Raw genomic sequence first — 15,437 nt, 5'->3', positions numbered from 1 at the left:
CCTTGCTGTAGCCATGTCGATAAAGTCATATCGATAAACTATCGACATTTCTTACAATTTTAATTTTACTTCAAAGGTTTGACGATATCTAAAATGAACAAAAACGCTTTTATTCTTTATTGTGGTTATCAGATCACAATTTTATCGTCACGCTCCAGCAGGGAACCAAGGGAAAGTTCAGATATTTAATTAAAATACATAAATATCTACTAAGATATGTGTTCCGCAATAATTGAAATATTTTATTATCTTCTAATATATTTATTATTCATTAGCAATTCAATTATGTATATGTTTAACGAAGATATTGAAGCTTCAATTAATAGCTATTTCGTTCCGCTGTGTATGTTTATCGATATATAACATGATTAAAATCGACTTTTCACATCCCTAAAAGAGCACACATACACGTTTTTACGCACACATACACAGCCTGGATGCATCAAAAAAGGCAACACTTGATTTGAAGTTCACCTTGTCAACAGTATGGTTGTCCTTTTTTGACAAATGGCATTTTTAAAATAGCGAGGAGAGAGAAATTATACTAGTTGCTGCGCCGTCAAAGAGAACAGAAAGCGTAGGGGCCTTGTACAAACCCAAGTAGGATGCCTCTTGGGTCCTACGAATCCTGCAAGCCCCCGCCCACCGCTGTAGTCCGCCGCGTAGAATTGTGTATGGGTTGTCGTCCTACGTTGCGGACTACGGTGTTTGACGTATGACAACAGTGCGCGGCATTTTTTTGAATTTTTATAAAGAAAATCGCTGTTTTTGGGACCAGAAATCACAGAATCACTCCAACAAACAATTGAGGAATAGGCATTATTATTACCAACACTTAAGAAATATGACGCTCTCTAGCCCCCTCCAGACTATGCGCGTGAATCGCGGGCGAAGCCGCGAACGCGAGTGTGGAGTCTAGTTCGCTGATATGCGAAATCGACTCCAGACTCGCGTTCGCGGCTTCGCGCCGCGATTCGCGCACGAGTGTGGAGTGGGCTTCTGGCGAAATTTTAGCAGTTTCTTTTCCCACACTCTTTTTTATTTTTATCCAATAACAAGAAAATACATAGCAGAAGAGCTGTTTTCTTTTTTAGGGTTCCGTACCTCAAAAGGAAAAAACGGAACCCTTATAGGATCACTCGTGCGTCTGTCTGTCTGTCCGTCTGTCACAGCCTATTTTCTCGGAAACTACTGAGCCAATTAAGTTGAAATTTGGTACACATATGTAAATTGGTGACCCAAAAATGGACATATTTTTTTTTATAATTTTAAAATACATAGGTTCGAATTTATTTAAGAAAATTGCCAAAAAATGACCATTCCCCCCCCCCCTTTATCTCCGAAACTACTGGGTCTAAAATTTTGAAAAAAATACACAAAATAGTTCTTTACTTATAATAATAGATGACAGGAAACCCTATAAGAAATGTGCAGTCAAGCGTGAGTCGGACTTATGTACGGAACCCTAGAAACGCGAGTCCGACTCGCACTTGGCCGGTTTTTTTTAATTGCACGTAACATTTTCAAGAGTAAGTAGACCGACACTTGTTAGAAACGAAGCAGTACTGGTGATGGACGGCAAAACAAACATTACCGTGTGTGAGCTATTTCTTGCTCCGTAGTCCTGCAAGGCGTACTACAACGTAGGAGGGTGTGTGAGCTATATCCTACGCCGTAGTCCTGCGAGGCGGACTACGAGGGAGGAATGTGAATGGGGGGCTTTATTTTATATTGTACCTCTGTGGTCAAGATTCATGGGTTCGACGCAAGGCCCCTACCTTTGTTCTATTTGACGGCGCAGCAACTAGTATCATTTCTCTCTCCTCGCTCTTTTAAAATGCCATTTGTCAAAAAAGGACAACTATACTGTTGACAAGATGGACTTCAAATCCAAGTGGCCCCTTTTTAGGCGACCCAGGTTGTGCATGTGTGCGTAAAAACGTATATTTGTGCTCTTTTAGGGATGTGAAAAGTCGATTTTAATCATGTTATATATCGATAAACGCTACACAGCGGAACGAAATAGCGATTAATTGAAGCTTCAATATCTTCGTTAAACATAAACATAATTGAAATGCTAATGGATAATGAATATATTATAATGTAATAAAATAATTCAATTATTGCGGACCACCTATTTTAATAGGTATTTATGTATTTTAATTAAATATCTAAACTTTCCCTTGGTTCTCTCCTGGGGCGTGACTACAAAATTGTGATCTGATAACCACAATAAAGAAAAAAGCGTTTTTGTTCATTTTAGGTATAGTTAAACCTTTGAAGTAAAATTAAAATTGCAAGAAATGTCGGTAGTTTATCGATATGACTTTATCGACATGGCTACAGCAAAGTGGGTCGCTTTGTTAATCGTACACTAAACAAAAAGTGGTCCCACTGACAGCTCGCTTGGAAGGCATCTGTATATATTCTTATATCTATGGTTCGACGTGATGCCTTTCTTGTCTCTGTCGTGCCAACAGCCTTCCTGTCACACTTACGTACGAATTTACATGTGCGACAGAGAGGCAAGACGTCGCACGTGGTTGGCGGTAGGATTTGACACTGACAGTTGTGAGCTGACAGTGACAGCATCCTTATGGACCTTATGCAAGGCCCCTACCTTTATTGTTCTATTTGACGGCGCAGCAACTAGTATCATTTCTCTCTCCTCGCTCTTTTAAAATGCCATTTGTCAAAAAAGGACAACTATACTGTTGACAAGATGGACTTCAAATCCAAGTGGCCCCTTTTTAGGCGACCCAGGTTGTGCATGTGTGCGTAAAAACGTATATTTGTGCTCTTTTAGGGATGTGAAAAGTCGATTTTAATCATGTTATATATCGATAAACGCTACACAGCGGAACGAAATAGCGATTAATTGAAGCTTCAATATTTTCGTTAAACATAAACATAATTGAAATGCTAATGGATAATGAATATATTATAATGTAATAAAATAATTCAATTATTGCGGACCACCTATTTTAATAGGTATTTATGTATTTTAATTAAATATCTAAACTTTCCCTTGGTTCTCTCCTGGGGCGTGACTACAAAATTGTGATCTGATAACCACAATAAAGAAAAAAAGCGTTTTTGTTCATTTTAGGTATAGTTAAACCTTTGAAGTAAAATTAAAATTGCAAGAAATGTCGGTAGTTTATCGATATGACTTTATCGACATGGCTACAGCAAAGTGGGTCGCTTTGTTAATCGTACACTAAACAAAAAGTGGTCCCACTGACAGCTCGCTTGGAAGGCATCTGTATATATTCTTATATCTATGACCTTATGTCACGAGTGCATGTCTTGTTTGTAATTTCATTTGTTGTTCTATTTTAGCATTAAATTTTCATGTACAATTTATAAAACAGCTTTATTGTGCAAGAAAAACTATACAATAATCGGAAATTTGCTTCATTTACTCATTGTCTACCAGCAAATTTGTTTACAATGACGACTGAACCAGAGCCGACCGATTTAGATTGGGTGCAACTGCGCAAAGATATGGGAAGAGCGCATCATGGGGAAACGATGAAAGAAAAATTTTCAAGAAAATTTGAGGAAAATCCGTTCGTCCCTATAGGTATGTGTTTAAAAGTTTACTTATTTCTTATTTACATGCTTTTATTTATAGCTGATTTATCAGCAACAACTTAATTTAACCCTTGGTAGGGTAGAAGAAACTGAGCTGCTAATGGTTTTTATAGTAAAATTATAAATAAGATGCGTAATTTAAATTAAATAATGTATTATTGACAACATAATGGGGGGTTGACCAGTCTTAAAGTATTTCACAGATAGCATAATCATAAGCCCCCTCCAGACTATGCGCGTGAATCGCGGGCGAAGCCGCGAACGCGAGTGTGGAGTCGATTTCGCAGGTCTGCGTTCTGGACTCCACACTCGCGTTCGCGGCTTCGCCCGCGATTCACGCGCATAGTCTGGAGGGGGCTATAGGTTTTACCTATCAATCCTACAAATAGTGGGAAACTGGTCAAATTTTACACTATGTTTTAATCACAATGTATTGTTTGATAATTTTTCAGGCTGCTTAGCAACTGCTGGTGCATTATCATATGGGCTTTGGTCATTCAGGCAAGGCAGATCCAAGATGTCTCAAACTATGATGCGTCTCCGCATTGTAGCACAAGGATTCACTATTACGGCTCTCATCGCTGGAGTAATGTTGGCAGCAAAGAAATGATGATATTTTTTAAATTTTATTCTTGTCAGTACAGCCACATGCAAATGATTTATGTTTCTAACACACACAAGACTACCTTTAGTCTGGAAATAAATTACATAATGATATGGCCATATGGGTATGTTACTAAACCAGATCATGGAAACTGCTGTGTCCTCTCGGGCACTGGCTATACTTGTAGACTCATCCGAGTGACTGCATAATATTTTTGAGTATGACTATTTGCATCAAACTGTACAAAAACAAACCAAAAATTTTATTGAAATGTCTACAGATAACATGATAACTTTTGATAGCTGGTTATCTGTAAATATTATTACTATTAGTTATTAAAGTACATTTTTATTTTACATAGTTTAATATAGGTAAAAACTGCATATTAATATATTTTCGTATTTTTATTTTTATCCATCATCATTAAATTGTGTCCTTGTTTAAGAAGGGGATGGTAGCTTCATAGTCTTCATACATACATTCCCATTTTCCTCTCTGGATATACGTCTGGACTATGTTTGTATGAAAAGGCGATTTCGCGCGGGCCCTCCACTTTCGTCTTAACTTTTGTTATCGAGTTGTTTTTATTGACAACCTATTAAGGCCCCTGTACACACGCACTGGGCCAGCGCCGACCAGTCCAAAGGACGCAGCCTTGCGGTAGAATGAGATAGCAATATCACTTGCTCCCTCTAACGCGTAAATGCGTCCCCCAGACTGGCCCACGCTGGCCCAGTGCGTACAGAAGCCTTTATAGTAGCTAACACACTATCGCACCGCACCAAGGTCATTGTGGGACGCACCCATAAGTAAGAGGGAGAAAGACTCTTACTTATGGGTGTGTCCCACAATGACCTTGGTGCGGTGCGATAGTGTGTTAGCTACTTAAAAGCTGTAATAGGCGGTTTACATTCGCGGCTCGCGGCGCGTCTCGTGGCTCGCCTTGAGCGCGTAAGCACGGCGAGCTAATGATTACACGCGTGGCTCGTCTCGTAAGATCGTCGAGTTAATCAATTTCAAACACAAACACAAACGGCACTATATAGATTGTAATCGAATGACAAACCAAACGCAAGTTCGCGTCCTGCGCGAGTCCCTGACTTGTGCCCAATAACCACTGCTCCACGTGAGCCAGGCGAGCGTGAGACGAGCCACGAGCTCCCCGCTTGCACTCGTGGCTCGCACGAGAATGTAAATCACCCATAACAGACTACCGCACCGCACCTTGGTGCGGTCAAAACATTTCTTCCTCTCTTTTTCCTTCGTGCGGTGCGGTAGTGTGTTACGGCTTTAAAAGCCTTAAGTTGCTAACACACTATCGCACCGCACCAAGGTCATTGTGGGACGCACCCATAAGTAAAAGGGAGAAAGCGATATCTCTTTCTCCCTCTTACTTATGGGTGCGTCCCACAATGACCTTGGTGCGGTGCGATAGTGTGTTAGCAACTTTATATTAACCACATAAAAGCTTCTATAGACTCTGCAACACATCTACAACAAATAGCTTGCGATTTTAGATATTAAATTCCAAAGACTTCCATCGATCGATCAAACCCGTAATGTAACGCAAATGACATGGGATAATCGAAATCGATGACATTTGTAGAGGCCCTAACATAACCTAAATGTATTTAAAATAATAGAAACTAAGAGATGATCGAAATGAAAATTAGTATTTAACGTAGAAGTACTTTCCTTCAGTGAATTATTGAGCCGAATTCTGTAAATGTTCAGTTTTATGTTTGTACCTGTAATAATAAGAACATAATATAGTAAAGTACAATCTACAAAGTAAGTTTCAATAATACTAGTGTAAATAATAAACAAGCACCTAGTTTCTGAAGTTCCTAAACCAGTTAGCACCATGGGTGACAATTTTCAAAATAAAACAATGGCTCCGGTTATGATGGACTATGATTTTAAAATAAAGACTCAAAACGAGCGGTCAAAAGTCGAGGATCTGTTTGACTTCGAAGGTTGCAAGGTTGGCAGAGGGACTTACGGGCACGTCTACAAGGCAAGGAGGAAAGACGGCTCGGATACAAAAGACTACGCGTTGAAGCAAATCGAGGGCACGGGATTATCGATGTCTGCTTGTCGAGAGATTGCGGTGTGTATCTCTGTTTAGCTTAAAATAAGCAAAATTCGCGAATTTCGCCAGTATGCTACTTGGAATCGTGTCTATTTCATTTTTAGTTCTTAGAATTTTAAATTCAAATCATTTAGTGAAGAATCCTTCACATATTGAGGCAGCAAGTTATTGGTTACAGGCCTTATAAAGTGATATTTGGAACGATAGAGAGAGATTTTATTTAGACACTATCACACCAGCACCACCACAGGGTCACTGTCTAACAAACCAAATCTTGACTGATTGTATTGCATAATAATGGTCGGTTAAAGGTTTACTTACACCTTTATCTTCTTTGAATGGAGTTAAGAGGATTGCAACTTTTGTTATTGTTGCTTAAAATGTCAAATCCCTCATTTCAAATGGAGCTAAGAATTATGTTATGAATAAATTACTTCATAAGCATTGTTGGGATCTTCTACTTTATTGTTAGACCCATATAGAAACTCGGACTAATAAAGGTTAAAAATTATAATAATAACTCTTAACATATTCTTCACAGCTACTCCGGGAGTTGAAGCATTCAAATGTGATAAACCTCATAAGAGTTTTCTTGTCACACACGGATCGGAAGGTGTGGCTGCTGTTTGACTATGCGGAGCATGATCTGTGGCACATCATCAAGTTCCACAGGGCTGCAAAGGCTAACAAAAAGTCTGTTATGGTTCCTAAGGGCATGGTCAAGAGTTTGCTGTATCAGATTTTAGATGGGATACATTATTTACATTCCAACTGGGTTTTACATAGAGACTTGGTAAGATTTTTTGTATTATAAGAAAAGAAACCTGAAGACAATTAAAAGTATCCATTCATGTTACTCGCAATAAAGCTGTTTGCAATATTGAAGAAAGACCACATGAATATGTCTGTGTCAAAAATATGCTGGTTTCACCTGTTACCCTAATGAGCATTCCAGCTTTTTTATGTTCTTATTGTTTATAGTTCTATTTCATCATTACAAGGAGAAAAATCACAATATTTCTCAATACTTACATTATAGTCAAGGATGAAGTGAGATGCTCAGGCCATGGCAGTCCTCTAGGAATGACCTGTACACAGGCGCATTTGCCTTCATATGTAATCAATTCAATCACAACTTCAATCTCACATTTAATTTTTCTGATAATAAAATATAACCTATTTTTTAAATTTACAGAAACCAGCAAACATTCTAGTGATGGGTGAGGGCCCTGAGCGGGGCAGGGTAAAGATTGCAGACATGGGCTTCGCCCGACTGTTCAATGCCCCATTGAAGCCCCTTGCTGACTTGGATCCAGTGGTGGTCACCTTCTGGTACAGGGCACCAGAACTCTTGTTAGGGGCACGACATTATACTAAAGCTATTGGTAAAATTATTTGATGTTTAGTAGCATTAAATTCCCAAAGATTTACCAGGCTAAGGGATATATATTCCCCACATACGGCACTTCAAACTTGTGTTCTATTTTCGATGAGTAAGACTGACATTCAATTGTCATTTTTAGGGTTCCATACCCAAAGGGTAAAACGGGACCCTATTACTAAGACTTCGCTGTCCGTCCGTCCGTCCGTCCGTCCATCTGTCACCAGGCTGTATGTCACGAACCGTGATAGCTAGACAGTTGAAATTTTCACAGATGATGTATTTCTGTTGCCGCTATAACAACAAATACTAAAAACAAAATAAAATAAAGATTTAAATGGGGCTCCCATACAACAAACGTGATTTTTGACCAAAGTTAAGCAACGCCGGGAGTGGTCAGTACTTGGATGGGTGACCGTTTTTTTTTTGCTTTTATTTTTGTTTTTTTTTTGCATTATGGTACGGAACCCTTCGTGCGCGAGTCCGACTCGCACTTGCCCGGTTTTTGAAATGTCAGCCTGGTAAAGGGTTAAACTGTAACCTTGTGTGGCTGTGGCAGTCTTTGGGCTTAGTTTATTATTCCAGCTTTTAAGACTTTCCTAAACAGAGAAAGAGAGAGCACTTTATACTTAACTCTGTACACTATAGTTCGTTTTTTTTAGCATTAGAAAGAACTTGCAAGAACTCAGCAAGAAGGTAAGCGATCTTGACATGTCTTTTAATTGAAAAACGCTTTTTAAAAATCAAAAACTATTACTTATGAAAGCAGAAGAATATAAATGATCGTATTAGATTCATAATTGTTACATATTTGCCGTGACTTATTTTTAAAACGTGTTTTTCAATTAAAAGACACATCAAGATTGTTTACCTAATTTCTAATGCTAAAAACAATGAAGTATAGACTCAATATAAACTGGACTAGTGTGACTTGGACTCGCCTACCAAAGGTTCCATACTTTTAAGTATTTGTTGTTATAGCGGCAATAGAAAAACGTCATCTGTAAAAATTTCAACTGCCTAGCTATCACGGTTCATGAGATACAGCCTGGTGACAGCCAGACAGACAGTGGAGTCTTAGTAATAGGGTCCCGTTTATGATCCTTACGGGTACGGAACACTCTTCTTTGTCGTTATACTCTTTGCGTGGTTCACGGTAGGCCCTCTGACATCAGGCACAGACGTTGCTTGCCGTACGTACATATACTCGCCATTTTCCGCGGTTGGAGCACTTAAACTGTAAATTTTCCATTTTCAGATATTTGGGCCATAGGCTGCATCTTTGCTGAGCTACTCACGTCCGAGCCGATATTCCACTGCAGACAGGAAGACATAAAGACCAGCAACCCGTACCACCATGACCAGCTGGACAGGATATTCAATGTCATGGGCTTTCCGCAGGAGAAGGACTGGGAAGACATCAGGAAGATGCCAGAGCATGCTACTCTAGTCAAAGATTTCAAAAGATCTAAGTAAGTACAACTCATCCATTTTTAACTTTTGGGCTACTACATTAGAACAGAGCGGACACGCCATACATCAAAAAACCGGGCAAGTGCGAGTCGGACTCGCGCACGAAGGGTTCCGTACCGTAATGCAAAAAAAAAAGCAAAAAGAAAACGGTCACCCATCCAAGTACTGACCACTCCCGACGTTGCTTAACTTTGGTCAAAAATCACGTTTTTTGTATGGGAGCCCCATTTAAATCTTTATTTTATTCTGTTTTTAGTATTTGTTGTTATAGCGGCAACAGAAATACATCATCTGTGAAAATTTCAACTGTCTAGCTATCACGGTTCGTGAGATACAGCCTGGTGACAGACGGACGGACGGACGGACGGACGGACAGCGAAGTCTTAGTAATAGGGTTCCGTTTTACCCTTTGGGTACGGAACCCTAAAAAAGGTTTATATGTCTGCGCGGCACGTCTGTACACGCGTCATTGTGTATGTGTCGGTAAGTCGCTTTACTGAGAGGACGCCAGAAGTCCATCAGATTCATGTCGCGGCCAGTCGCGGGCCGAGGTAATGCGAGTCGGAGCGGGGCGGTGCGTGGCCGTTCTGTATGATAATACTATAACTTATTCTGTGGCAATAACCTAAAAGTGGCACTTGGGGTAACAATATAAATTGTTTATCTATCGTATTTTTGAAATATGTTTATAAGATGATGCTTACACAACATTTTCTTAGCACAACAGAAAAAAAGTATGGCATACTCAATGTCAGCCCCAAACCAGTCCCTCAATTTTTTTGGGAACTGGCAAAATGCCAATTTAATAAAAAGAGTTCAGTATAACAAGTAGGGTAAACGAAAAATGTACATCAACCTCCAGCAAAATTGTATTCTGTGGAGCACTGGCATCTTACTATTAGAAACACAACAAAGAATGGGATATCTACAGTAGCAGGCGTATCACGGATGGTTTTATCCACGTGATAAAATAACTGTCACTTTTTAACACTGCGGGATAGAAAGTGACGGACATCGTTTTATCACGCTTTCACGTAGACAAGAACGACCATCATATACGTACTGTTTACGATGGTAGCCAAGTCATCTCTTTCACAATGACTCAGTTGACATGTTCTCACTTGAAACATGCTAAAGAGAATCATTTATATCTTTTGCAGTTACCAAAACTGCTCACTAGGAAAATATATGGATAGACACAAGATCAAGCCAGACAGCAAAGCATTCAGTCTATTGCAAAGGCTTCTGTTGATGGACCCAAATAGGAGAATAACGTCGGAAATGGCAATGCAAGATCCGTACTTTTCCGAAGATCCATTGCCCACTCAGGTAAGGCATTTGTTTATTACTTGCTAACACAATTCTTATTAAATTAGGTGTTTCTGCAACGATTTATTCTTTAGTCAAAGAGAATTTGTGCCATCTTTTTGAGCGATGGCGCCATACCTTTGGCCTACTCTCGACTAGATGGCGGTACTTTTGAACATTTTACAAATTTAACACATATTAGTAAAAAAATAAGGCCCAAAGTCAAATGGCGTTCTAAAAGTGTTAATCATATGTGTCGAAAGATGGCAGTAAATGTACTGACTACATAATTTACTTTGGCAATATCCCTTTAATCTAACTCTAAATTCTCTTTGTTTTAACACCTGGAGTCCTTGGGGTCTAACTTGGGTAGGCGAAAAACAACCTTGAGGTGTTAGATTTAGAATTGAAGTTTGATTATCATTTGGGACGCGATATATCTTTATTCTAAGTATAAAGTACACTACTACCTATAAGTAAGCTACTTCCTTCCAAATGATGACCGTAAATAAATATTTCAGGATGTATTTTCTGGATGCCCCATTCCCTATCCAAAGAGGGAGTTCTTGACTGATGACGACCAGGATGACAAGAGTGATTCAAAAGCGAGACAAAACCAACAACAGCAGCAACAAAATAATGTAAGTTTCAATTATTAAAAAAATAATAATTAGTAGTATCACAGAATTAATAATAGACGCGTTTTGTCAGAGAGTGAGTCTTCTGTGTCTGTTACGATCAGGACTGCCGGCCTAGCCAAGGTTACAATCGCTATCGCTTCGACAACGAAAAGCATTATGTCTCTCTATCACTCTTCCTTATGAGTGTGACAGTGACAGTTGCGTTTCGATAGCTACGGAGCGTAAGCGATTGGCATCTTGGCTACGCGGCCTGATACTTCTGGCCGCTAGGTGGCGACAGCGCCACGCGCGGCTTATGGCTAGCCACCAAAATTGGTGTGGAACGGATGTACTTTTAGCTATCTGTAGCTAAAGCGACGAAATCGCGGAGTGAGCCACGCCTGACGGTCTATGAGTAGCATAAGTTGCGTTCTCGCGCGCGACTCCATACATCAAGCGCGACTTCAAGTATGGACTCGCGCGTGAGAACGCAGCTTATGTTCCGACCGTAGTATTCAATACAAACTTTATGAGCCGCCTAGCGAATATTCACTGTCATAGAGGTATATTATGTAATTTGTTTATACGTTATTACAGAATCAGCAGAATCAGGTGCAAGCCAATAACCATGACCACGGAGCCAGCAACGCAAAACGAATGAGGATGCCAGGTAATATAAATTCAATACCGTTGCAGCCTGCTTTTTTCATAACACTTGCTCGTAAAAGTTGTTATTATACGTAGGCTATGCTCGTATATTTTGATCACACTTGCTAGGGGGCTGTTCATAGTTCATAAATTATGTCATCTATTTTTGACGATTGTCGACCACCATCTGCTCAATATTTCAACCGGCCAACCCCATTACAAGAAACTATTGAACGATTGATGATGAATGATGAAATTTGGTACCAGGTCCGAATCAAGGCAACAATACGGGCGGCGGCGCGCCGCAGGACTTCCACCAGCAGCAGATGATGTTCGGGCAACAGCAGCAAGGCAACCAGCAGCAGGGCAACTTCCAGCAACGCTTCTAGAATATTCCACACGCTGACTTGAAGGCTTGTGGTTAAGTTTACTACTCATTTTTTGCTAAGCCTTGCTATTCGAGGCAACCAGCAGCAATGCAACTTCTAGTAACGCTTCTAGAATATTCCACCAGCATTCACACGCTGACCGGAAGGCTTGTGGTTAGGTTAACCTACAATTTTTTGCTGAGTCTTGCTTTTCTAGGCAACCAGCAGCAAGGCAACTTCCAACAACACTTCTGGAATATAGCACTAGCTGATTCTCACTCTAATTTGAAGGAGAAAGGCTTGTGGCACAGAGCGTATACGCCTTAGTACGGAAATTGTTCTAGTGTCTACGTGCGCGAGACATGTCTGTCTGTACACGTGTCAAGGAAAGTTACTTAGATCAATCAGTTGAAAATATTTTAGCGTAACCATCGCAACTGCATCGTTAAAGCCGGTTAGGAAACTGCTCAGTCGAATGCGTATATGGCATTCGGCTCGTTATTTTCTAATAGGCACCGAAAAAAATCAGGCCGAATTAGCTCCGTCTTGTCCGACTGGTATGTTTGACTGCTACTGTATGAAAGGTTCGAATTTCTTCAACACTAGTAAGCCATGCTCCGATGTGTGAACATATTCGTTCCTACGATTAGATGTAGCATATATAATAACTTGGATACTAATCATTATGTGCATATTTAACGGCCTCCCAGCCTAGTGGGTAGTGACCCTGCCTACGAAGTAAGTAGGAGGTCCCGGGTTCGAATCCTGGTAAGGGCATTTATTTGTGTTCATCACAAATATTTGTTGCAGAGTTATGGATGATTTCTATGTGTATATTACTTCTATGTGTATATTATCGTCGTCTAGTACCCACAACACAAGGTCGATCTGTGTAAAATTGTCCCATAATATTTATTTATTTCTATTTTATTCTGGCAAGACCGTAATATTAAGCATCTTTATTTAATAAGAAAAAGTAGCGCTTTGATGAATGAAGCGTACCTAATCAATAATTAGCGCTAGTTTTGGATGCTTGATAAATATAAAATTATTTCCTAATAGATTGACCGAGGCATAACTATCGCCTCGATTCGAACTTTAAGATCCGTCAAATACGACGTCTGGATACGATATGGATTTGATATATCAGTGTTAAAAATGACGTTTTTGTTCGAATCGGACCTTTAAACTTTGCAGATTCCATATGGTGTAAAGGAGTAGGTATGTTTTGAAATATTTAATGTTTGTTTAGCTCTGTGAGCAGTGTTTATCTAAAATACTCTCTTATAATGTAAGAATAAAATGATTCTCAATAAGTTGTACTATTTCAAATACGGACTGAAATAATTAATGAATTGTAAATAGTGTAGAATATGACAAGAAAAACAATAAAAAATATTTTAATACTGTAAAAGTATAAAGCTGTTTTTTTTTTATTGATTGAAACTATTCTTTCGTAATAATTCTTTAATTTTAAAAATATAGTCTAAGTACAAAAACAACCTTACTACTAAAATAATGTTAAAATATGGACGGACTCATAACATTTGGCAAACACTTGCAACAACATTCATATCAAATGCTGATATAAAACTAAGTATTCAGTCACAGTTAGAATACATTATAATTTCGTAATTTTTACAAAAATCGGAATTAACCTTACATAAATCCCGTTTTAAAATGTGTAGGTAAGTGAAATACTTCGTTATATTTCCACACATACGTACGACTATCGAATATTGAAAGTAAACGAAGATGTATCTGATCGCATAAACAGAGTGCATTATGCAACGATTATATCGTTCGTTCACCGACAGACTAGTAACAGCAACACGAATAGTTTTAAGGTTTTATGATTTATCAGTTAACAGTTTTACGATAGTACGTGATAAAGCATCATAAGTATAAGTATCTCAGGTTTTCTCTAGCGTCTTACGTGACAAATTTAATATATTCTTGCATCTCACAATTAATAAAATTAGACTTTATAGTAATTACAATAAGAGTCAGGGTTCATCTTTTTCCTAAAACTACTACTGATCTGATAACAAAGAGTATTATTATTTGTATCTCCGTTTTAAAACTCTCGGGTCTTTCGAGCCCGGTCATTTATAAGGCGTGCGTGGGGATATGGATCCAACACGTAGAGGCCGTTTGGAGAGATTTGATGTCATGTAGAACGCCTGCTGGAACCCATTCACGGGTACATCAATAAATACCCGTGAACCGGTTTCAGCAGGCATTGGAAGCTATTGTAAAGAATATGGTCAGAATACTGGTCTATGGTTTAAGTTTGGGGGGAAAAAAGACTGGGCTATTGCAAAGAAGTCCGGACACCTGCCATAACATTGCTTACACAAGTTATCGAGACAGGTGGTGACTCGCCACTCGTTAGATGGGCACCTGATGTGCCATCGTAAAGACGGCCAGGTGCAACACCGGCGTGAGCGGCTCAGGGGTGTCGAGAGGTGGTGCTGCGCTTTCTCCGAAGTTACTCGCGGCGTTATGCCCTTTAACACTTCCACCCCTGGAGCATATAGCTCTAGCGACTCCTCTCTGGACGGCCAATGAAGGCGAGCCAGAGCTGAGAGTCCTGCGGGTCCCCTTGGGGTCCACTCCGACCGACGAAGACACGCCGGAGACGGAGACCCTGACCGACTCTCGGGAGCACTCGGGTCCGTGGGGTCGTTACTCCCCAACAGCTTATTATTAGAGTATTATTAGAGTATTTGACACGTTTGAAATGCGTTTGACAAGCCTCTATAAGAAAGTTGCGCTCTCCTTCGCAAACTTTATTGATTCATTTACATCAATTAATTTACCTTTCATAACTCGTTACTTCATGAGAATAGGTACGGCAATGCTTATATGACTGCTTAGTAGTTATAAAATTACGCTTTTATGCCGTGTCGCAATATTCCTTTGTGTTTATATGACTGTCACATTAATCCTGTTCAAATAATTACATAATTATATTCTAATACCTACTGTACGCTGTACAATTTGGCAGTGATAGAATCTGTTAGTCGTATTCTTATTTTCTAAAGACGCCTTATTTTGAAAGATAGTCAAAGTACATAGTCTCGAAAGACATGAAATCTCATTAATCTCTATAATATAGTATCATTTAACTGGTCTTATTTCACTCTTATTACAATAGCACAAATGTACTGTAATTCTATAAATTTTACTAAATAGTGGCACGATTTAAATAGTCTCAGTCAGTACCTGCCGGCGTATTATGGATGGCTTTATCCATATTTATCCACGTGATAAAATAACTATCACTTTTTAACACCATGGGATAGAAAGTGACGGACACTGTTTTATCACGCTGTCACGTAGA

The 15,437-nt window shown here is 39.4% G+C and overlaps 2 protein-coding genes across 2 annotated transcripts; both read left to right on the top strand.

The window, feature by feature from the left end:
• Positions 1 to 3,285: 3,285 nt before the first annotated feature.
• On the top strand, positions 3,286 to 4,586 carry LOC134667852 (HIG1 domain family member 2A, mitochondrial). Its single transcript, XM_063525241.1, has 2 exons — positions 3,286 to 3,586; positions 4,050 to 4,586. Exons 1-2 carry the CDS (start codon positions 3,454 to 3,456, stop codon positions 4,205 to 4,207), a joined length of 291 nt encoding a protein of 96 aa, XP_063381311.1. The 5' UTR covers positions 3,286 to 3,453; the 3' UTR covers positions 4,208 to 4,586.
• Positions 4,587 to 5,916: 1,330 nt separating this feature from the next.
• On the top strand, positions 5,917 to 13,512 carry LOC134667849 (cyclin-dependent kinase 8). Its single transcript, XM_063525239.1, has 8 exons — positions 5,917 to 6,311; positions 6,835 to 7,086; positions 7,489 to 7,678; positions 8,933 to 9,146; positions 10,308 to 10,476; positions 10,977 to 11,096; positions 11,673 to 11,745; positions 11,991 to 13,512. The coding sequence occupies exons 1-8, from the start codon at positions 6,066 to 6,068 to the stop codon at positions 12,110 to 12,112; spliced, it is 1,386 nt and encodes a 461-aa protein (XP_063381309.1). The 5' UTR covers positions 5,917 to 6,065; the 3' UTR covers positions 12,113 to 13,512.
• Positions 13,513 to 15,437: the final 1,925 nt, after the last annotated feature.

This window comes from Cydia fagiglandana, chromosome 10 (genome assembly GCF_963556715.1).
Source record: "Cydia fagiglandana chromosome 10, ilCydFagi1.1, whole genome shotgun sequence".
Classification (NCBI taxonomy): Eukaryota; Metazoa; Arthropoda; class Insecta; order Lepidoptera; family Tortricidae; genus Cydia; species Cydia fagiglandana.
This window is presented reverse-complemented; position numbering and strand designations above follow the sequence as displayed.

Coding starts and splice junctions, on each gene's coding strand:
- LOC134667852 (XM_063525241.1), top strand. CDS start 3,454: ATGACGACTGAACCAGAGCCGACCGATTTAGATTGGGTGCAACTGCGC. Junction 3,587..4,049: donor AAATCCGTTCGTCCCTATAG/GTATGTGTTTAA, acceptor ATAATTTTTCAG/GCTGCTTAGCAACTGCTGGT.
- LOC134667849 (XM_063525239.1), top strand. CDS start 6,066: ATGGGTGACAATTTTCAAAATAAAACAATGGCTCCGGTTATGATGGAC. Junction 7,679..8,932: donor ACATTATACTAAAGCTATTG/GTAAAATTATTT, acceptor TTCCATTTTCAG/ATATTTGGGCCATAGGCTGC. Junction 11,746..11,990: donor AAAACGAATGAGGATGCCAG/GTAATATAAATT, acceptor ATTTGGTACCAG/GTCCGAATCAAGGCAACAAT.